Source organism: Athene noctua, chromosome 5 (assembly GCF_965140245.1).
Source record: "Athene noctua chromosome 5, bAthNoc1.hap1.1, whole genome shotgun sequence".
Lineage (NCBI taxonomy): Eukaryota > Metazoa > Chordata > Aves > Strigiformes > Strigidae > Athene > Athene noctua.
Window position 1 is genome coordinate 30,487,256 of NC_134041.1, and position 21,523 is coordinate 30,508,778.

At 51.1% G+C, this 21,523-nt stretch overlaps 3 protein-coding genes across 3 annotated transcripts; 2 read left to right on the forward strand and 1 right to left on the reverse strand.

The window, feature by feature from the left end:
- The first annotated feature begins 456 nt into the window (after nucleotides 1–456).
- On the forward strand, nucleotides 457–4,709 carry LRRC52 (leucine rich repeat containing 52). The gene is made up of 2 exons (XM_074907505.1): nucleotides 457–1,280; nucleotides 4,465–4,709. The coding sequence occupies exons 1-2, from the start codon at nucleotides 656–658 to the stop codon at nucleotides 4,707–4,709; spliced, it is 870 nt and encodes a 289-aa protein (XP_074763606.1). The 5' UTR covers nucleotides 457–655.
- A 688-nt stretch (nucleotides 4,710–5,397) lies between these two features.
- MGST3 (microsomal glutathione S-transferase 3) lies at nucleotides 5,398–11,972 on the forward strand. Its single transcript, XM_074906894.1, has 6 exons — nucleotides 5,398–5,494; nucleotides 8,100–8,223; nucleotides 9,427–9,500; nucleotides 10,181–10,238; nucleotides 11,332–11,404; nucleotides 11,752–11,972. Exons 2-6 carry the CDS (start codon nucleotides 8,107–8,109, stop codon nucleotides 11,859–11,861), a joined length of 432 nt encoding a protein of 143 aa, XP_074762995.1. The 5' UTR covers nucleotides 5,398–5,494; nucleotides 8,100–8,106; the 3' UTR covers nucleotides 11,862–11,972.
- A 222-nt stretch (nucleotides 11,973–12,194) lies between these two features.
- Nucleotides 12,195–20,879, reverse strand: ALDH9A1 (aldehyde dehydrogenase 9 family member A1). Its single transcript, XM_074906893.1, has 11 exons — nucleotides 20,548–20,879; nucleotides 19,677–19,822; nucleotides 18,435–18,564; nucleotides 18,026–18,160; nucleotides 17,321–17,517; nucleotides 16,368–16,508; nucleotides 15,482–15,670; nucleotides 14,360–14,447; nucleotides 13,845–13,986; nucleotides 13,174–13,286; nucleotides 12,195–13,063 (listed from the first exon to the last, which is right to left on the reverse strand). The coding sequence occupies exons 1-11, from the start codon at nucleotides 20,726–20,728 to the stop codon at nucleotides 12,969–12,971; spliced, it is 1,557 nt and encodes a 518-aa protein (XP_074762994.1). The 5' UTR covers nucleotides 20,729–20,879; the 3' UTR covers nucleotides 12,195–12,968.
- Nucleotides 20,880–21,523: the final 644 nt, after the last annotated feature.

The window sequence follows — 21,523 nt, forward strand, 5'->3', positions numbered from 1 at the left end:
AGGGCCGGCTGGCCCTGCTGGGCGCTGCGCCCACACCTACAGCCAGCGGCCCTCTGCCAGGGGCAGGGCAGGCGGAGGAGCACCGCGGCAAGCCAGCGGCGGGAGCTGAGGCGGCTTGGGAAAATTGTCCTCAGTAAAAATGCCTCTGCAGGAATCTCCTTAGCTGCCTCCTCCTGCCTCGTGAAGGGACACAAACCCAGTCCAGCATCGCGCAGGGCTCTCTTGTTTAATCAGTACAAGTGACCACGTCTCGCAGTTTGACACCATTTCTGACAAAATTCACACCGTTTACCCTTGCCCTGCGCCGTTTTGATGCTTTCACCCGATACATGCCTTCCCTGCACTGCCACTCAGCCAGTGAGGTCACCGCACTGTCCCAAAGCCGGGCAGCTTTTGCAAGCTGTTGACATCACAGAGGTGTCACCTGACAGCAAGCGTGACATGGAGACACTCCAGCCACGGTTCTGCACTTGCTGATGTAGAAACCGGGCTCGGTTTCTAGCCAGGCATTCTGCCAAGGAGTCAGGCGAGTCACGGACACAAAGCGCTTCCTTGCAGCCGGACTCCTCCTCGGCATGACTGTGACAGTAACGCAGCTTGCATAGGGCTGCTCGCAGTCCCCAAAAGGGCTGAGCGGTCTGGAAGGTGTTAGACCATGTCTTCTTCAGGTAGATCATGGCCCCTGAGCCTCATGTTTCTTCTGGGGATGGGGATGGCATCGGAGAGGACCAACTGCCCGAGCAGGTGTAGCTGTCAGTACCTGGAAGTGAATTGCACAGGGCAGCAGTTGCAGGAGTTCCCTGCAGCCATCCCACTGGACACCAGGCAGCTGATTCTGGCGGCAAACAACATGTCGTACCTGCCAGCAGTGCAACTGAGCTTCTTGGCTGATTTAGTCTATCTGGACTGCAGGAAGAACCTCCTGGGGGATGACCTGGATTTCACTTTCATTGGTGTGGCCAAGCTTGTCTATCTGGACCTCAGCTTCAACAACCTCACACAGGTCACCTTCAGCACTTTCTCCCACCTCCTCAGCCTGGTGGTGCTGAAGATCTCAGACAATCCCAACCTTGTGGCCATTGAGAAGGATGCTTTCGCCAATAATACCTGGTTGAGGCATCTGGATGTGAGCCGGACAGGCTTAACGTTCCTGGACACCAGCACTGTCCGGGACCTGCCCAACCTGAGGTTTCTGGGGCTCAGTGACAACCTGTGGCACTGCAACTGTTCCTTTTTGGACTTCATCAATTGGATGACAGAAAGCAACGTGCATTTTTCAGGTGAGGGCTGTGTGAGCAGGACCCCTCTCCTCCCTACTCCTGCACGTCTGCGTGGAGCAGAGAGGGCCCTCTGTTCTCTTTCCCAAAACTTCAGCTCACCGGGCTGTGCCATTGCATGTCAACTGTAGGTCCCATCTTCTGGTGTTGCACAAAACAGATCAGCGCAGCTGGGTTACACACACTCCACCCACAGAGTCACACTTGTTCACATCCTCAGGACAGTCAGGGAGGCGTAGCATGTGGCTAGGACATTGCTACTGCTCTGAAATGCCTGGCTCCAGCCTCTGGAGGTGTCTCTGTGCCTGCGAGTCACAGCACCCCATGGCTGCAGTGCCAAGAGCAAGGAGCCCAACGTGGCTCTGGGGAGATCTGTGCTGGGAAAGCTGCTGCTCTGAATTTCCTGCCTTGTTTCCATCTGCTCTGATCCTTTGGTGCTGCCACAGTACCAGTATGTCTGTAGTGATCAGTTAACCCTCCTCTCTCTGTGGAAATGCTGTCCTGCCTCTGTTCTGACCTTCTCGGGCAGCCTCTCCAGCCCTGAGCTCTCCACTGTTCCAGTGCCCCCTTCACCTTGAACCTCTCGCTAGCCTCTTCCTGCACAACATGCCTGGCCGCCAGACCTCATCTGTTCAACCTCTACAGCAGCAACGCTGCTCAATGCTGAACACAAAGCCAGGTTGAAAGCCAGTCAGCTCTTCTGCTCTCATCTCCCACTGTCAGGGTCTCTGGGAAAAGTCTGGGTGGTGTGGAAGCCAGCCGAGAGTTTAGCTACTGACTTGCATGGGGCTGTGATCACACCCTGCTCCCCACCAACCCACTTCTGTACATCGTGCTAGGACAGATAAAAATTACAAAACCTGCAGCCTCCAGCTGTCACGGTGCTCCTCAGCCCTCAGAGCAGGTACATTTGACTGATTCTATCACACTTTGACCCAATGCTCAGAAGTCAGCAAAGTTTGCTGTTCTCACGGGACCTCTGCTTTGGATCCCAGATGAAATTTGATTGACAGAACACAAGCTGCACTCAAAAAAGCATCTGTATCCTTATGGCTGGGAAGATCTAAATTGTTCCCACTCTTCCTCCAGCACCACAGAGCAAAAAAGTTTTTCGAAATAAGGAATGTATGTGCAGTGCAGGTGAGCACTGAGTCCCATGGGCTGTGGCAGCACAGTGCAGCTTGCTTCTGAATAAAAGCCGTTTCTTGAAAACAGGGTCTCCAAAACTTCTTTCCTTACATCATCTGGGATCTCCAAATCAGCTGTTTCCTATCATACTGAGAGATTCTACAACTGGGCCGTGGACACCGAGTGTTCATGAGTTAGGGTAATCACCAGTTCCCAGGAAAACACTGGCCCCAAGGGCAAAGTGTTGTTCTGCAGCTGCAGCACAGAAACTCCATTTTTCCAAACTAAAGAGGAGGAACACAGTGCAGCCCATACTAACAGAGAAAGACTGGTTTTCAGTAATGCACTACACAATGGTGAGAGAGTGCTGCAAAAGAGAAATTGAGAAAGTCTGTCCAGCAAGTAAGAAAGGGCCCAAGGGGAGAAAAGTGAAGGGCAAATGGGAACTGGTGTTAGGACAGACCGAATTAAGGATACCTCTGTATCTTACTAGATGTACTAAGCTGCCTATAGAGAATAAAGTTTTTTATTTTCCACATACAGGTTACAGGCAGTTACGGAACGGTGTAAAAAGGTACTGTTGTTAGCAGTAAGATTGGAGATAACACACTGAGCCCTGGCACAGGAGAACAAAGCTCATTGCAGACCATCTGAGACGTTAGGAGTAGGAAAGGTGGTGGTAGCAAAGACTAGCAGTTTGAGTACAGATCCCTGTACTGTGCTCTGGAAAATGTGAAAGTCAAAGAAACCAGGGAGCCCATGGAGGCTGCTCCACTTCCCTGCTCTGTTGGGTTTCATTGTGTCCTGGCAGGAGGCTGTGGGCGAGTCCACAGGAGACCGTGTGTTTCCCAGGACAGGTGTGAGGACTGTGCAAAGCCTTCACGCTGATGGCAAGTGTACACAGGCTGGACACCTCATGTCACAAATGCCCACCTGCCTTTAGTCAGAGAAAGGCAGCTGCCTCTTCATCGGGACTAGGCGGCCCTAAACCGAGGGTTGTGATAGGAGCTGACAGCTCCAGTGAAAAAGGATTTTGGGACAGAGCCCTGAAATCTGATGCAAGCAGATCCCCATCCTGGCCTTAAAAAAGCTGTTGCTGCTTCACAGAACAGCTCTGCACCCATGTTTTGTGGTCAACTGGATCTGTGCAGTTTAGGGGTTGATATGAAGTTTCCCAAATCAAGATGGATTTGGGTAGCAGAGAGATAAGAGCTCTCCAGTTAGAACAATGAGAGATACCAGCATGAACAACCACTGCAGCTACATCACTCAGTAATATATGATATAATGTAATACAATATAAATCCCCTGTAGCTTGTTCCTCTCCACTGCTGCCTTTCCCTATGGCCCATCCATCCAGCACATCAAGCAGTGCCCAGCCCATGTCTGGTGTCTGGTCCTGCAGAGGAAGGAGAGAGCCAGGGCTGAGAGCACACTGTACTTCTACAGACACCAAAAGTGGGTGGTGCTTTGACCACACTCGGCCTTCGCTAACTTCAGAGGGAAAAGCTGGCATCTGTTTTATCGCTGCATATATTACAATACAACAGGGTATAGTCATTATTTCAGTAGAACTGAATCATTGATGAGTTTCCTCTTCCTCCCTCACAGAGAAGGCAAGGCTATGTCTAACTGCAAACCACCCAAGCTGTCAAGTGCGCACAAGCCTCATTATTCCAGCATAATTTAGGCTGTATCACTTCAGAGGGTGTTTGAGATTAAAAAAAACAAACACAAGTGCTCTTATATTAAAATAAGTGCTCAGTCAGCAGAGATGAACAATGCAGAGACAGCAGTTTGCCGCAGTGGCATGAATAAACGGGCAATATCTTCCTATGGAGGCAACACTACAGAAATCACTCTGGCAACCTGGCAGCTGTGGTTTGGCAAGGGTTTGCCTGTCTGATTTTACCTAAGCCACAGAGGGAGAGAGGTGTCAAGTCTGTAAACATTTTTCAGGAGTTTGATAAACTCCTCCATTATTTTTCTATCAGAACTCCTGTTCACTAATACTTAAGACACAGGCAAGAGAGTCTCACTTCTGCTTTTCTCTCTCCAGATGCTGAAAACATCACCTGCTACACTCCAGAAGGCTTGCGTACCCTGAAAATGCCTGCAGTGGAGGCACAGCTCCACTTCAACTGCCTGACCCAACTGTACAAGCAAGACTACATCTTTCTGTGTCTCATTGGCTTCTGCATATTCTTTGCTGGCACTGTGGCAGCCTGGCTGGCTGGCATCTGTGCTGTCATCTACGAAGTCCACACTTCAAAGCAGGAGGAGGAGGAAGACACAGACACTTAGGATCAGCTCGACAAATCCTACTGAACACCCATTGTGGGAACTAAAGGCAGGCCCTTCCTGCCCAATTTCCCACATTATGTCCCACTCTAGATGCTATTTTTTTTGAAGTGAAATAAAACTGCAAAAGAAGAAAGTCTCTGTGCTACAGTTTGTATCACATATCCCTAATTTTTTTAAATGTAAAAAGTAGTGCTTACACACATTCCAAGTATTCTTGGCAATGGCTTGTGTTTCAATGCCAAAGTCCCAGGGTTGCATATACAGGCCAGAATAAAGAGAGATGTAAATAAGATCCTTCATATCACTAACGCTGGTAATTGCCAGGAGAAGTATCTGCTTACCTGACTGAGAACAGCAGCTCCATGTGTGAAACACTGGCTTCTTCATCTGATACTAGCAGGGTCTGGTGAAATAAAAGGGAAAAGCAAGGGAAGATTTCAGCAAGCATGGTATAAATGACCACACTGCCTTGGAGCTGTTAAACTGTAGGCTGAAAATCAAAACTGTAATCTTTGTCTTGGGTATAATTGCTCGGATAAAACGGCTGAGGGGGACATGGCAGCGCAGCCTGCTGAGGGTATGTACGTGCTGGGGACACGGGTGCGGCACTGCCGCGGCAACCCCCGTCAAATTCAGCCCAAAACACGAGTAGCTGCCCCCAGGGAGCTCGACCGCGACCTCCCCCCGCCCCGCCCCGCCCCGCCCCGCCCCGCCGGGCCCCGCCTGCGGGCGGTACCGAGCTCAGAGCCGGCTCCGTCCCGCTGTATCCTGGGCCGCACCGGAGGGTGAGTATGGGCCGGGGACCCCCCCGGCTCGCCCCTGCGGGGGCCGGGGCCGATGGCCCGGACGGAGCGAGTGCTCCGCGTGCATGTTTGGGGTGCTTGTCGGGGAGAGGGTAAAGAAAAGGCAGCAACGCTGTGACCCTGCGGAGGCCTGGCTTCCCCTTTGTCCCTCCGGCTGTGGGCCCCGGGGGAAGGCACCTGCGGGGCGCGGCGGGGCCCTGCCCGCACCCCGGACCGCTCGGGCAGAGCTGGGCCCTGCAAGGCTGGCGGGGAGCTCAGCCGCCGGGGCTGAGCCTGGGCCGGACCGGAGGCTCTCCGGGCTGGAGAGAGGGCCTGGCTTTGTGCCTGGTAGTCCAGTCAGAATCCACGCGTGGGTCTGCACAAGGATACGCAGTCAGTTTTGCTGACTCATAATAACTGTTAGTGTTAGGGCAAGCTTGGTAAGAACGCCTGTTCTGGACTAAAACCACCCCAGCGAGCTCTGCTGCTACAGCTCCCAGTCTGTGCTGCATTATGCTCCACAATTTCTTGCTCATGTGGCTCTGGCCTGAAACATTGCTACAAGGAAGATAGAAATTCAGCCTTGTGCACCGAGCCAGTGCTTGTCAGCAAAGTCCTTGAAGCTGCGGACAAAGGTTGCTGAAACAAGGCACCAGAATCTGGAAACAGCCACAAGGCGTGCGGGCGGAGACGGGCTGAAAGTCCTGTTGACTTTGCAGGGCTTTATATGGCTCCAGATTATTAGAGCAAAGGCCTGAGGTACAGTTTTATACCAGTAGTGTAAGAGTAGTAGCTTTATAATACACCTGGCTTAATGCTTTGCTGTGCTCTTTGCTGCCAAGATAAAACCCGAGATTATAATTTAGTGCTGTGAAGTTAAAATGCCTGGTCTTTGCTGGCAGGTGTGTGTTCTTCACCAACCTTGTAATTTGAAGGGGGAAATGTGACCATCAGCCTGCTCTACTGGGTGGGAGGGTGTTATATTTTCAGTGTGTCAGGCACTGTCTATTACACGCGGGTGCAGCTGACTTTTCTGCATTACTTTAGGTTTTTGGTTTTCTTACTGATACTTGTTTACCAAAGTTCATGTAGACAGAGCTCACCTTTCTCCGTCAGTAATAATCCCTTTGAAATGAGAAATAAACACCTCTAGTCCCTGAAGATCTCTTGTGAGGGGTTCTGGCACTGCTGGAGTAGGTGGGCTGCTTGCAGCAGTTCCTTGAGGTGGCCCATTTTCCCCCACACTGACAGGTTGTGCTGGTGGGGCAGTGCAGGAGACACCAAAACCTCCCTACATGGTGGAGGCACCAGATGGAGATAGGGCCTGGCAGGGTTTGGTTTGGAGAGGGAATCACCTCAGTGCTGGAGAGGGGTCTCTGCTGTCTTCTGCTGCGATGCATGATACGGTGCCGTCTTCGGTCATGCAGACATCTGAGGTTTGGGATTGTGCAAGAACAACCATGCCAGATGGTTATGGGGAAGGGCCCTTGTGCTCACTTGCAGCCAGGGAGGGTGCTGGGTAGCTCTCAGCAGTGCAGGCTGATGGCATGTCCAGCAGACGGGAAGCAGGAAAGAGGGAGACGTGTGCGATGCGGCCGTGCTGCAGGACAACATGGTGAAGGCTGCTGCTACCATCTCAGGCCTGTGTGAGGAGGCGCAGAACTGTTAAATGCAAACCACATGGGCCTTGGTGTCTCCTGGCCAGCAGGCTTGCTTGTGCAGGTGTTTGGTAAACACCAGGAGCTGCACGTTGCTGGGGGCTGTTGACTGACTTGTGACTCCAAGAGGGTTCCTTGAAGCTGTGGCGGTGAGCATCACTCATCTGGCCAGTGCCTCTTTACTGAAAAGGTTCAGTTATTACTGCTATTGTGGTGGGTTTTATTATTATTTTATGTAAGGATGACCTTAGTGGTACAGACTAACCATTCACGTGGCCCGACTCCTTTCAGCTCAGGGGATATCTGAGCCAGTTTGTGTTTGTCTGTATTACAATTTCCAACTTGCCTCTTATTCCCAGAATTTGCCCAGTTTCCCCCCAAATTTCCAAAAACTGCCTGCATTTGCAACGCCCCTCGGCAGGGAGTTCCACGGGTCCGTTCCCCACTGCAGAAAAAACACCTTTTGCTTTCTTTCCAATCTGACTTCATTTGGTGGCCCCTAGTTCTGGTGTTGGAAGTGGCCATGAACAATCAGTTTCCATCCAGCCCTGTGGAGCATCCCTGCAGACACAGCCCTGTGTCGGTGAGGCTGCGGGGCTCAGCCAGCCACAGCCAGAGACGCTGGGACCTACCATTGGCTTTAGTCCTGCTCTGAGACAGAGGCTGGACTAGGGTCCTCCAGCCACCACCTCCCACCAACATGTAGGTGATTTTAAGGCTTACTTGACAAGAACTGAGCAGAGTGCCCTTGGTTTGTGCTGCTCAATACCCAGCAGGTGCCAAGAGGTGAAAATTCCCCAACTCAGCATTTCTCCCTTCAGCCAGTCCCTGTGCTGGGAGGTCTTGGGTCCATGCTCAGCAACTCTTCCACGCACACCTATCTGCAAGTAGCAAGCTGCTCTTTACCCAGTCACACCCCAAAATAGTAATGGGCTCTCTTTCTCTGACAGCACCAAGATGGCTGTTCTCTCAAAGGAGTATGGCTATGTCATCCTGACGGGGGCTGCCAGCTTCATCTTGGTCACGCACCTCGCAGTGAAAGTGGCCAAGGCCCGCAAGAAGTACCGTGTGGAGGTGAGTGCTGAGGCTGAGGGAATGAAAAGGTTGGAGATGGTCTGCGGGGGATGCTGCAGACAAGCTAGGTGACACCTTGCTTATTTTGGGGTGACTTGGTGAGATTTCCTGCCCCACCACACAGATGCACAAAGGATGGAGCTGCTGTTCTGGCTCTCCAGAATGGAGCAGACAGCTCGGCAGAGCTCATTTGGGACATGAGGCGCTTGCCAACAAGCTGAGACAGTGAAAGCACAAGGCTTTGAGCTTGGAAACAGTGATGAGCAAGAAACTGCCCAGCCCTTTTTCCCTGCAAAGGTGACTGATGCAGCACTGTGGACAAAGGGGCTGTAGTAGAACAAAAAGAAAAATGGAGGGTTTCTTAGACTCAGGGGGAGCATGTGAGCCCTATCACTAGTTACCCCAGAGTGACCTTCCCTCAGCATCCATTGAGGAGCCTTTGGACTAGGCAGGGCAGGGGAAGGCGGCGTCCTGTAGGTGAGTCATGGCGATGGCACACAAGAGGCGGCTGTGCTGCTCGGCTCAGAGCACAAACACTCCTTTGCCCTTTCCCCATGTCACTCGGGGACCTGACAGGCAGGGGTGGGTGCAAGGACAGCCGTGGGGGTGTGCTGCAGCCCCCGGGTGCCTCTTGGGGTGACCCCACTCCTGCTGCATGAAGTCAGGATTACAGCAAACACACCCCCCGCCTGTGGTGTGCCCAGTGCTGGATTTCAGACTCGGAGAAGCCTCTTGAGGCCTAGCAGCGGCTCTGGCTGGCTGCTCAGCTCTGTGGTGGGGAGACAGGCACTGGCCTCCCACGCTGTTCCTGGGGGACAGGCTGCTGCTAGCTCCCTGGAGGAGACGTGGGATCCTTGGTAATGTTGCCTTGCTCTCCCTTCCCAAGAGGTAGGATTTAAACAGGAAGGTCACCCAGTGCCTGGCTATCTTCTGTCCCCAGCTCCGGGGGACAGTCAGATTGCTCAGGGAGTTCAGGAAGGGGCCTGGGGCAAGCAGCAATTTCAACAAAGCATTTGTGGGCCACAGGGCAGGAGATGGGCTCCAACTTGCCAATACAAATCAGTCTTGCAATCACTCGGGCAGCACTGAGCTCCCTGGGAAGAGGTGCTGCAGGGCACGCTCCTTGCTGCTGGCAAACACCAGGCTCCTGAGCCCAGACTGTGCTTGCTCATGTTTTGCTGCTGTTTTTTTTTCTTTTGGCAGTATCCAACCATGTACAGCACTGATCCCGAACATGGGCATATATTCAACTGCATCCAGCGTGCACACCAGAACACGTGAGTAACACATATGAATGCAGGCCTTGAAAACACACAGGTCAGCAGAGCAGGGCCTACAGCTGGAGACTCGCTGCTGCCAAGTGCTTAGGTTCAGGCTCAACGCTTGAGAAGGACACACAACCATGTAACACTTCAAGGCTGTGCTGGCTCCTTACCAAGCCTTAAACTACAAGACTAGGCTATGAAGCAGCCTCCTCTTCCCAGTGCCCAGTTCTTTGCCTCCATGGGTGGATCTTAAGACACTGGAAATCTTGTTTCCAGAAGCGCCTGTCTGGGGGCTTGCGATCTGGTGTGCTGCCCAGGTCTCCCCTGGGGAGGGGCCTAAGTCCACCCAGCTGCTGTGGACCAGGTTGCAACATTAGCAGGGTGCTAGAAGGAACAACTGCCCCCGAGTTAGCTGGTGGTAAGTGGTATTTAGCAATGGCTTTGGGCACAAAACAGAAAGAGTAGGTGGGTGGCCTCAGAGAGAGGCACGGATGGTGGGAAGTCCCTAAAAGTCTGTGCATGCTCAGATTCCCTCTTTCCTCCATCTGTCACCACAGCATCAAGCACTGAGACTCGTAAGAGTCAGGCCCAAGAGAGACCTTGTCAGGGTTTGCTCACAGCTTCTGCGTTTCTAGAGCTTCCTCTTTGTAAGCACCTTGAGCACAAACACGACCACCTCACTTTATTTTCAGGCTGGAAGTTTACCCTGCCTTCCTGTTCTTTCTAGCCACCGGTGGACTCTACCATCCGGTAAGTGACGCTACAGTGTGGGCCTGCATGACTGAACTCTGCTCTTGCTCCCTGACTTGGGGAGGGGGCAGGGGCAGTAGGCCAAGCTAGCCCCTTGGGAGGCAGCAGGCTGCTTCACTAGCCACATCACGCTTCACAACTGTGCCCCTCCTGAAAACAGTTGTAGAAGGTTTTGTGCAGGGGAATCACAAGTATTTAATAAACTCATTACTGCTGCTTCAGCTTTAGACCCCTTCCCTTCTCCTAAGGGTGCCTGGTCAGACAACCTGAAGCATTTGCAGCCTCCAATCTGCAAGTGGGGAGGGTCCCTCTGACCCTGCAGGTTCTTTCAAGTCCCACAGGGTCCTGCTGGGCTTACAACAGTGCTGCTCAGCAGCTGGCTGGGAGTAGGACAGGAGCCCTTCCCCCCCTTCTAAGCGCACCTTCATGAAGAGTTTATCTGATGAGAATAGATGGGGAAGATGGTGAGCTTCCCACTCGCTTCCACCACCCAAGGAGGTGTGTGCAAAGGATCCAAAGAAGCCTGGATTATTTTTAATTAAAAGATTAGATGACTCATGAGGAGGCAGGCATGTGGGAGAGGCCAATAGCAGTAGTTCGCTTTTTGCCACCAATAGACAAATTGGGTCCTTCTTGAATATTCCTTTTCGAAGAGGGGAGGAAGCAACATAGGCAAATCTGGCAAACTGGAGCCACGTTGCAGCAAGCTCTAACTTCAATGTGGAATTTTTCATCCTCCGAAATCCTGGCACTGGTCTAGCTCACCAACTAGACAGCGGTGAAATGAGATTCTATACCTCCTACCTGCATGACTTAACCATTTCTTGCTTGAGAAGAGTTGTGCTGCAGAAGAGGAAGGCTCTACAGCAGATCACATGCTTCCTCCCCATGAAAGTGACTCCTCCTACACACCGTGCACCTGGCACGTCCATCAGCCACCCACCTCCCCCAGGCTGACACTCAGTTGCCCCAGCAAGGTCAGGACCCATGCTAGCATGGGTGCTCACTTCTCTGAAGCAGGGCTGCTGTTAACAGCTAAGCACATGCAAGTGGCAAGTCTCCAAAACCTTTAATGCTTATTGTTTCTCTCTAGCGGGCTGCCACAGGGCTTGGCATCGCCTGGATCCTGGGGAGAATCCTTTATGCCTACGGCTACTATACGGGAGGTAAGTCTTTACCCTGCAGCACAGGAAGGTGCTTGAAAACACAAGTCTCCTACAGTGGCCTCAGGGCTCTTTCCTCCAGCTCCCACCAAGGAGGTAGCATAAAGCTTCCACTCAGGGTGTGGAGAGAAGGGTGCCAGGCCACAGTGGTAACTGCAGTATGCTTCTCCTGCTCTAAGGAAGAGAACTAGTCTAATAATAGCACAGACTGAGGGTAGTACATGGCCTGAGCCGGTGCCTGCTGTTTTGCCTTGAGATTAATCTCTAATTCCTGCTCTGTCTTTAATTTCTGGGATGGGCTCATCTTTCAGTGATGGGCTGCTGAACTACAAAACATGTCTTTTTTCCAGATCCAAAAAACCGAAGGAGAGGGACCATTGGTTCAGTTGCACTCATTGGGCTGGTGGGCACAGGTGTGTGTTCAGCCTGCCAGCACCTCGGCTGGCTCTGCCAGGACTAACTGAACCAGCACCATGGCTGCCTGGGAAACTAAAGGGATTTTTGTTTTCTTTCTGAATATTTCATTTCCTTTTTTTTCTTTTCTCCTCATTCAATAAAATGAAGTTGTCAATTCTGTATTTTCATTCTGAAGTTATAGAGGGCTTTCTTAAGCAGTTTTGCAGAATGCTAGACAACTCTGGTTTTGTAAGACTACAGCAATCTGTCTGTCAAGCAGCAATGTCCTAGTTTTTATGATTTTAGTGACCAAAAAGCCATCTTGCAACCTGTTTAACCCGTATGGCAGCAGCCCTATTTCTGGACCCCTCAATTCATGTCACTCTGCAATAAGATATTCCAGAGTTAATGTTTATTTGATTGCTAAAAAGAGATGTAGACAAACATTTAAAGTTGTTGTTTCATCATGTTTAAAAGGAACAGTAGGTCTATAGGAAGGAAGTCAAATAGCTTTTGTTTAAGAGCAGCAGCACTCTATCCTATGCTTGCTACCACTCTGGTTCTGCTCCATATTCAGTGTGTGGAGACAATTCTCAAGGCCATCCTGGTCCCAGGCAGCATAAGCTAACCACTCTCACAGTATTTTGTCCCACTTTTGAAGCAAGGTACAGATAGAAAAAACAAAACTTGTGTTTACAAGGGGGCTAGAGGGAACAAACAACCCTACCCTTAAGGCTTTTACATAGTTGGGAGAACAGACAGAGCCTATAGCTACATGATGCTGATCTGTCCAAGATATCATATGTGCACTGAGTAGGGTCATACTTGTTAAGAAGCCAAAATCAAAGTTGACTGAGGGTGGAAGGCAATGGGGTTCAAGGCACACAAACTTCCAGTGGTGCCAAACATCCACAAGCTGCTGCTGAAAGCTGTAGTGCTGCTTCCTACTCTGAGGTTCCCATCCTCCACCAGACAGGACAGAGCAGGCCCCCAGGCTGAGCCCTGTGTATACGTTCCCCCTTGAAGGAGCAGGATGGCCAAATGCTGCTCCAGCATGATCCCCCCCCAAGCACTTACAATTTTAGAGCACTTTATTGCTGTGTAAAAAATCCACATCTCTAGCTGACAGGCTAGAACTGGCTGATGCTCCCTTGAGCAGGCTCCAGAGCTACTAAAACACAGACTCCACGTCACCCATCTCCACACAGACAGTCTTCAGCTGTGAGTAGTACTCCATGGCTGCCCGCCCATTCTCTCTGCCAAATCCTGCAGGGACAAGCCAGAAGTGAGAACACAGCTCCAAGCAGTGCCAGGTGCCCCTCATACCCCCTGTAACCACCATGTAGTCATACCAGGGAAGGTCAAACAGAGCTCACCTGATGCCTTGTATCCTCCAAAAGGCAGCTCCACAGGGCTGATGTTGTAATTGTTAATGAAGCACATCCCAGCCTTGAGAGCAGCCACTACTCTGTGAGCCTTCTGGATATCCCTGCAGGAAAAGGGCAATCAGCTGGATCCCTTCCCATTCATCACCTCCTCCTCTGCCACCTGACATCCCATAGAGAAAGGCCAGCAGGTCACAGCAGTGTTTGGAGCCCAACCTGCCCTGCTCTCTCTGCCTGATTGAAGGATACAGCACCTTTTCACAAGGACACTCAAAACTGCATTTGATTTGAGAGGGCAGGACAATGACACCGCTAAAGCAGCTATGGCAAGCGGCCAGCAGCCATCTTTGTGCGCTTTCAGCAGCGTGGCAGGCTCCTGGTGCACGTCTCCCAGAGATGCAGGAAGGCAGGCAGCAGGCCAAGCACAGGCTGGAAGGAGTCTGAAGGAGAGCTGGGCCCACTTAACCCTTTAGGAAAAACTGGGAGGAGATGTGCAGTCATTTACAACGTTCCCTATTGGCAATACCTTGCTTCAACTTTTCTGGGAGACGATATCCATGCCCAAGCCAGGCACTGCAAGAGGAGCATCAAGATGCTGCAGTATTTCCTTTCTCCTCCCCTTCCTAGACCACTTCCACACCAGCCACACTACTCAATTATACCTGGTGAAGACACCACCTGCCAGGCCAAATTTGGTGTTGTTGGCTCTCTCCACAACCTCCTCCTCCGTGTCAAATGGCAGAATGGACATGACAGGCCCAAAGATCTCTTCCTTCACACAGGTCATGTCATCCGTGCAGTTCCCTGGAAGCAAGGCAGAGCATATGTGCTTCAGGAGGAAGAGCCAGCAGCACAGCCTGGGCATTCAGCAACCCACACAGCCTTTGGACAGCACTCAGCACCGCACAGCCCGCCTGGCTTGGCTAGCAGAGCAACAAGTCCCATCCTGCATCTTAAGACAGCCAAGGCACAAACTGTACGTGCCCTGTCAGACCTTCCAACAGCAGAGATTTCTCTGGATGTGGTTCTTGGGTGCCTCAGCTCCCAAGTACACACGTATGAGTGCCTGTCCACACTCTGGACGTACAGAGACAGGTTACTCTGAACACAGCTTTCTCTAGACGAGACTCAGTAACATCCACACAGGCCACAGTACCGTGAATAAGAAGGATCATACCTAACACACAGGGTTGCATGTAATAGCCATTCTTCAGCTTAGGGTCATCTGGCACATACAGGTCCCCACCACACAGCACCTCTGCTCCCTGAAAAAGAGCCAGGCAGAAAGTATGCAGGCACGTCCAGGGGCATCCTGCCCAGCTGCCACGACTCCAGCTGGCCAATATTCCCCGATGGATTTACAGGCCTATCGGACAAACCGTGCCCACGCTCTCCCTGGAGCCTCTCCAGGACAGGACTGCTGACACAGCATCACTGACAGATCAGGGTCAAGGGGCGAGACCTAAGTCCAAGCAATGCTGTTTGGGGTGCCACTGCCACAGGAGCCACTGTAGGTTGATGGGAAGCACCTACAACCAGGAGCAGATGCTCAGGTGGTAACCCATTAACTTCCACATCTTCACACGGTGTGAATTGCCTCATTAGCAAATCAATCAATCCCTTAGCACACCACCTGTCAAGAAGCACCTACCTCTATCAAACACCCAACTTCAGAGATGGGGATTTCTCCTCTCATACCCCACATCCGTTTCCAAATCCTTGTCTACCTCTCCTGGCTTTCACTCATAGATCCCCTTCTCCATGCCATCCTCAAGCTGGTTACATCTACTCATATACCTAGCACTGACATTTAAAGCATCTCTACACTTTATAATAAAACCTGGAGAAAAAAAAATGAAAAAGCCTGGGTAGATCTTACTGCTCTTAGAGAGACTGTTTCCAACAGCCTGTAAATTTGGCCTTTGATCCTTAGGAAGCTCCTTCTTCAACCAACAAAACTGGAACCCAAATGAGACAACAGCAAAGTACACAAGGTGTCACCACAACTTAGAACCAGCCCGAACATTGTGGATTATCCCATTTTACATGCTGCCATGCTGGGTATCTCACAACCTCTAAGACTTGGCAACATCACGATATGTCACCTTTGCTGCTGATTCAGAGATGTGCAGTGGGCTACTTTTAATTCAGCAGCCCAAGACACCTATCAAATTATTCAACCATAACAAAAAAACAGCTTAACTGGGAAGATGTGGGGCAGGAAAGCAGCTGCCAGTCTCGTGTTGAACAACAGAGAAAGACATTTCAGGGCAGTCACAAGGCAGCATCGCAATCTCACCTGCTCCTTTGCCTGCTTGATAAAGCCCTGGACACGATCCAGGTGGGGACGGTTGATGAGGGCTCCCATCCGTGTGTCTTCCAGAAGCGGGTCTCCAATTTTGATTTTCTGGGTGCGTTTCACTACTTCCTTCGTGAAGACATCCAGGATCTTCCTCTCCACGAACACACGTGTGCCATTGCAGCACACCTGGGATACAGGACAGGCTGTTCAGAGTAAGACACACAGCACACAGCACTCCAGAGTCCTTCCCTGCTTGTGTCCTGCTGCAGAGGCACTCAGAAAGGCCCTTTCACAGCTGCTAAAACGACTAACTTGTCCCTGGGAACAAAGAAGACTCAATTACCCTGCTGCTCATGACTCCACTGAACAGTCCATGCTGGACATAGTGGTACTGATGCCACCAGCTGGCAAAAATGCATCAAGTCACCAGCAGAAGAGAACTCGGGCTGAGTTTTCAGTTCACAGAGATAGTCCCAGTAAACCAATTTGTCAGCAGGATTACACAAAACCTGCAGCACCTGTGAAGATCTCGAATTTGGGATGGACAGAGCTCCATAGGGCTGTGGCTCAGCGCACACGACTGGAACCTGCTGCCCCTCCAGAGGACACAAGCACAGCTTCTTCCGAGCTCTGCACCAGGTGTCAGAGAGGCTCCACTTCTGGGAAGGACAGGGCATTGGCTAAGGTACCCTCTGCTGGGATGCCCTGCACTGGCTTTTGCTAGGATCTTCTGATCCCTGGTGACACTGCACAGGAAAATGCATGGCAAGATGGGAGCTTCAGGGCACCCCTCATCATGCAAGGTCACAGGCTGGCTCAGCTGCCCAATTCTCAAACACCCCGCCACACTGGGGAGAACTGCTCCTGCCCCGCAGATACAAACCTCGCCCTGCGTGAGGAAGTTGGCCATGAGGGCTCCGTTCACGGCGTTCTCCAAGGCACAGTCTGAAAAGATGATAAGGGGGGATTTGCCCCCCAGCTCCAAGGTGACTGGTTTGATCCCTTTAGCTGCCATCCCCATGATCTGGGGGAAAGGACAGAAGGGACAAGTGACCCACTGGCAAAGAGGAGGCTGGTGGAAGGAGGTAAGAGACCCTCAAAGGGAGAGCTTCTGCAGGGCCCTTCACCCACAACATAAGCAGTGTGAAGGGCAAGCTGGGGACAGTCTCAGAGGGTCTGGGGTTTGATTTCTTAAAAATAAAAACAACAAAACCTGAGGAGTCATTTGCAGGAAGTCTCGTGCTCAGCATAAGCCCAGACGACAGCTGTAACTGTGTCTTGTGTCAATGCACCCCACAAGTACACACATGTAAGGAGAGTTCAAAGAGCACTATTTCCCCTCTTTCAAATCAGAATTTATTTTTAAAAGCCCTTTTAGAGACTTCTCATTTTCTGAAGAATAAATTGAGGGCAAGAAATTCACAAAAACTAACCTGCTGCTTAAAAACAGGTTGTATGCTGCTAAACTGAACTATTACTGCCAGAAACACTCACACGTTTTCCTGGTGCTTCTCTGCTTTACGTACCCTCCTCCACATACAGATACCCCACTTTAGCAGATCAAACAATTCACTGCAATCAGGGCTAAACAAGTGAAGATGACCAAGGGGCTCCCCCAAAAGGACCCAGTGCCTGAGCCTGTACCCAGCAGGCCAACTGGAGCCCCAGTGTAACCCTACATGCACAAGCTCCTTGCTCAGACCCAAAAATGCTGACTTGCACTCTATCTTTACAAGCCTCATGCACAAAAGCTCAAGGAGGTATTGACATCCACAGCACAGCTGGAAGGCTGGCACTACAGACCCCTTGTGTCCTTGAGTGCGAAGGTGCCTTTACCTTGATGCCAGTTGGCACACTGCCAGTGAAAGAGATTTTGGCCACATCTGGGTGATGACAGAGGAACTGGCCTGTGGCTGCTCCACCCTGCACCACGTTGAAGAGCCCCTTGGGCACACCGGCCTCTGTGAAGATCTCTGCCAACCTCACCACCGTAAGGGGGGTGAAGGGCGAGGGCTTGAAGACCATTGCATTGCCTAGGGGAATCCAGACAGAGGCAAGGTGGGGTTAACAGCCAAACTGCTTTAGAGAGAAGAACAACAACAACAACAACAAAAAAAAAAAACACGAAAAAAAACCCACCCCACACAATGAGTTTGTCTCAACAGATCCTAGAAGATCCCCTCAAGAGAGGACGAAACAGTTTCAGCTGAATTTTGCAACTGGGGAAAGGGAGGAACTACACCTTCCTGCTGAGAAGGGCTGGGGGAGCTGGGCTGCTGGTCCTGCACTGCAGACATTTCCAGAGACCTTCCTCATCTGGGAAAAAGCCAAGCAATCAGCCTTTTCCCTGCCCCTTTCACATCTGCTATGTTCCCACTTCCATTTCCTCTCCCTTCCCACCAGAGTAACAGCCTGAAGGTCCTGCTGATTCTTCAGCACCTCCTTCAAAGTAATACTAGGCTTTATTCTCCAAATCACTTCACCCACTCAGGATCGTTTGGCTTTAAAAAGAAGGTTGCACAGGCAGAGGGTCTCCATTACCACAAGCCAAGGCTGGGGCAGCCTTCCAGCAGGCAACCTGGAAAGGGTAATTCCAGGCTCCAATCCCAGCACACACCCCAAGGGGCTCTCTTCGAGTGTACCCAAAGGATCCCCCGGGAAGCTGGATGTGTTCACCTGTGAAGAAAAAAAAAAGCAGCCAGAAGGTAGAGCAAAGCCCCTTCCTGTCTTATTAGAGCCTCAGGGGCAAGATCCCACTTTGACTGGGAACAACACAGAGCATGGCAGTATTAGGTAGAGATCTCTGAAAATCCTTCCAAGATTTTCAGAAAAACAACTAGTTCGTCTCTTGGAGAAATCAACAGCAAAGACAATCTTGTGCCATGGAAGTTACCAGGTAACACAAGTGGCAGGACAGAGAGCAAAGAGCAAACTCCAGTAACGTTCTCACCAGCTAGAGATCCTGCCAGTCCTGCGTAATACTCCAGGCACTGCCAGGATATGTCAATGTCCACTCTGGCTTCAAAGATGGATTTACCATTGTTGATAGTTTCCAGGGTTGCAATTTCTTCTCTTTGCTCCTGTGAGAGGCACAGGACAGTGACACCATGTTAGAGAAGCCCACAGTAGAACTCACAAGGAGACAGCTGCTTCTCAAGCACGCAAGTCCCAAATGAGGCTCTGCCTGTGCCATCAGCAAGCCAGGCTCTGCCATGAGAGGCTGTCATCTCTAAAAGGCACAGTCCCAATTGCTAATTTTCACTTGCCCAGTGGTGACTGATCCCATGGGAATGTCAGACAGCTGCTGGGGTTCACTGCTAGTCCAGTCTTGCTTAACATCCCTGTTTATCCAAAAGATGAACAAACCTGAACTTAGAAGCCAGATGGCAAACAATGATTAGAATTCACCAAACTAAAATGGGAGGAACTGCAAACAGAAAATTCAAAATGGATCCAGATGACTTAGGGAAGGATAGACAAAGCAACGTAGCTGGGAAACATCCCTTAACAGATGATCTCCCAGGCAGAAATATTACCCTGCTGCAGAATCTGGCAAAAGCAGAAATCTGGCAGAAAGAAAATAGTTTTCTCATCACATATACGCACTGGGGAAAGAAGGTCTGGTTTGTTACAGGTCTGTGCTTCCATGGGGATTAACTTCAATGTCCAAGAACATCTTATCTCACAATGCAGTTCATCATAAAGCTAGTTTATTTGTATCCTCTCTCTCCCATGTGTATGATCTGGCACCTAAGATAAAAAACATCATTCCTACCTTTTTTTTATTGTTAAAACAAGACACACTCCAATCATGTGACAATAGTGTCCAACAAGTCAAAAGTTCAAAAATGTGCCAGTTTCAGCTTTGCAATCACGTACAGTGAAACTTAATCTTTGGACCCGTGAAAAGAAGTACAAGCCCTGCAAGATCTCAACTGGATGCCTTCAGTTTTATGTCTTCTAACAGAATTAAGCAGAGAAGGTACACACTGGCCTTGAATACAGTGATGACACTAAAGCCCTGCCCAAGGCAATCTACTCTCTTCTGTTCAAAGGCAGGTGTTAACGCCTGTGTTCCTCCTGGAGCTCTGGAAGTCCTGCTGGAAGCCCCCAACAACCACAGTAGCCCACAAGAAAGCTCAGAGACAGAACCACCCCTCTCCAAATGAGGAGGCGAGCTCCCACAACATACCCGAATAATTCTGGCAGCCTCCAGCAGCACCCTGCTCCGCTCCATGCCAGACATCTGACTCCATATTTTAAAGGCAGCCTTTGCACTCTGCACAGCCAGATCGACCTCCTCCTCCCCAGAGGAGAGCAGCTTGGTTATCACTCGACCTGGGCATATTTTAAATAAGACATAAACTTCAGAAAAGGGGCACCGAAGAATATGGTTTATCTTGCATCAAACCCCAAGACTTCAGTCCAGCCACCTCTACCAGGCTACAGAACTTCATGCTATAGTTATCAATGGTTTGTAACTGGCTATAGGAGAGGTGCTGCAATTCAGCTGGTCTGAATTAAAAGACCTGCCATTCTCCATAGTCATGTTCTAGTTACTGATTAGCTCCATTTGTTATTAAATTCCTTCATTTCCCACTGGAGTTTGTTATACTTCTATCACCAGCTTCAGGATTCTGTTACACATTCCTCTGCATAGTGCAACACTTTCTTGAAGTGATTCTGCTGAAACCTACGTATCTCCAATTAAAAAAATAATAATTAAGTTTAGAAATGTTTAAATCATGTCCTTCACCAAGATCTGGCACTGCTCAATTTTATGTCTGACTGGGAGCCAGAGCTGATTTCTACCAAAAACACCCTGATGACAGGCCTGTGCTGCAGGAGGCAAAACGCAGCCACCAAAACACTTCAGGACGCCTGCAGATGCGGCATCAAACGCCTTTTGCTCGGTAAGGCCGATGTGGGTGGCTGGGAGAAGCCGAAGGCACCCGGCCCTTGCAGGTAAATCCCAAGGAGGCAGCTCCCGGGCCGGGCGCCAGCCCTGCGCCTCCGCGCAGGCCTAACCAACCCCCAACCCCGAGCAGGCAGCGGGGCGGTACCTGTGGCCGGCTCGTACACATCCTCGGCTTGGCCGCCGTCGGCGGGCTGAACGCGGGCGCCCGCCCGGTAGTTGAGCGGCTGGTGGATGGTGACGGTACCGGTAACGCTGCTCATGGCGAGGCTGGGCTGGAGGGCGCAGAGCTGGGGCAAGAGGCTCAGCAACCGTGACCGCGCCAGCATCCGCTGGGCCGGCGGGGTGGGGTGAGGGGAAGCGGTGGGCTAGGGAAACCCCACGGGAGAGACTGTTCCCCGTGGGGCGACACGAGACGACACACCCGTAGGGCCCCGCTTCCACCGGGGCCTTTAACCTCAAGGCCGCGGGCCCCGCCCCACCCCGGCGGGCATGCGCATGCGTGCCCGCCTGGGTGGGACGGAGCCCGCGGCCCTGCCCAGCGCTCGGGCTCCCCCTAGCGGCTCGGGGGTCGTAGCATCCCACCCCACCCAGGGGGTTTGAACGTTTTGGTAAAACTGTTAATATTCGGAAAGAATAAGTCGATACATAAAAGCGAAAGGCGGAGCCGCAGGAAAGCAAACGCCCACGGACATATTTTACCACGGAAGTATTTCACAGAGCTTCTGAAGAGTTCCTCGAACAGGTGCGGCCAGGGACAGGACACAAGACCACACTGCAATTTGTGTAAAGGACAAAAAGAAGCAGAAATGAACAGGGCTATGGCTGTGAGATGATCAGTGGAACAAAGGATGAGCAGCACCACTCACTGCATCACCAGCTGGCAGTAGTTAAACTCCCTCAAAGATGTGACTGCAGTTGCAATTTATCTTGAAACACGCAGCCCTTTTTTTAAGTTATCCATGAAACAGAACCAAGAACATCCTTTTTCCCTCCAAACCAGTCTTCCTGTGGTCATAAAGTTGGTTTACATTCTTAGATTTCAGTCCTTTCAGCGGTGAAGGTTAGGAAAGCTCTTCGCCTCAGTTTGTTACAATGATGAACCACTACTGTATCAAACAAAC

Bases quoted from the DNA above. Each gene is read 5' to 3' on its own strand.
- MGST3 (XM_074906894.1), top strand. From the start codon at position 8,107: ATGGCTGTTCTCTCAAAGGAGTATGGCTATGTCATCCTGACGGGGGCT. The intron at 9,501-10,180 runs GTGAGTAACACA...CTTTATTTTCAG, and splicing joins CAGCGTGCACACCAGAACAC to GCTGGAAGTTTACCCTGCCT. The intron at 10,239-11,331 runs GTAAGTGACGCT...GTTTCTCTCTAG, and splicing joins CCGGTGGACTCTACCATCCG to CGGGCTGCCACAGGGCTTGG.
- ALDH9A1 (XM_074906893.1), bottom strand. From the start codon at position 20,728: ATGCTGGCGCGGTCACGGTTGCTGAGCCTCTTGCCCCAGCTCTGCGCC. The intron at 18,161-18,434 runs GTGAGAACGTTA...TTTTCTTCACAG, and splicing joins ACTGGCAGGATCTCTAGCTG to GTGAACACATCCAGCTTCCC. The intron at 17,518-18,025 runs GTAATGGAGACC...GGATTCCCCTAG, and splicing joins TGCCCCAGCCTTGGCTTGTG to GCAATGCAATGGTCTTCAAG.
- LRRC52 (XM_074907505.1), top strand. From the start codon at position 656: ATGTCTTCTTCAGGTAGATCATGGCCCCTGAGCCTCATGTTTCTTCTG. The intron at 1,281-4,464 runs GTGAGGGCTGTG...TTCTCTCTCCAG, and splicing joins AAGCAACGTGCATTTTTCAG to ATGCTGAAAACATCACCTGC.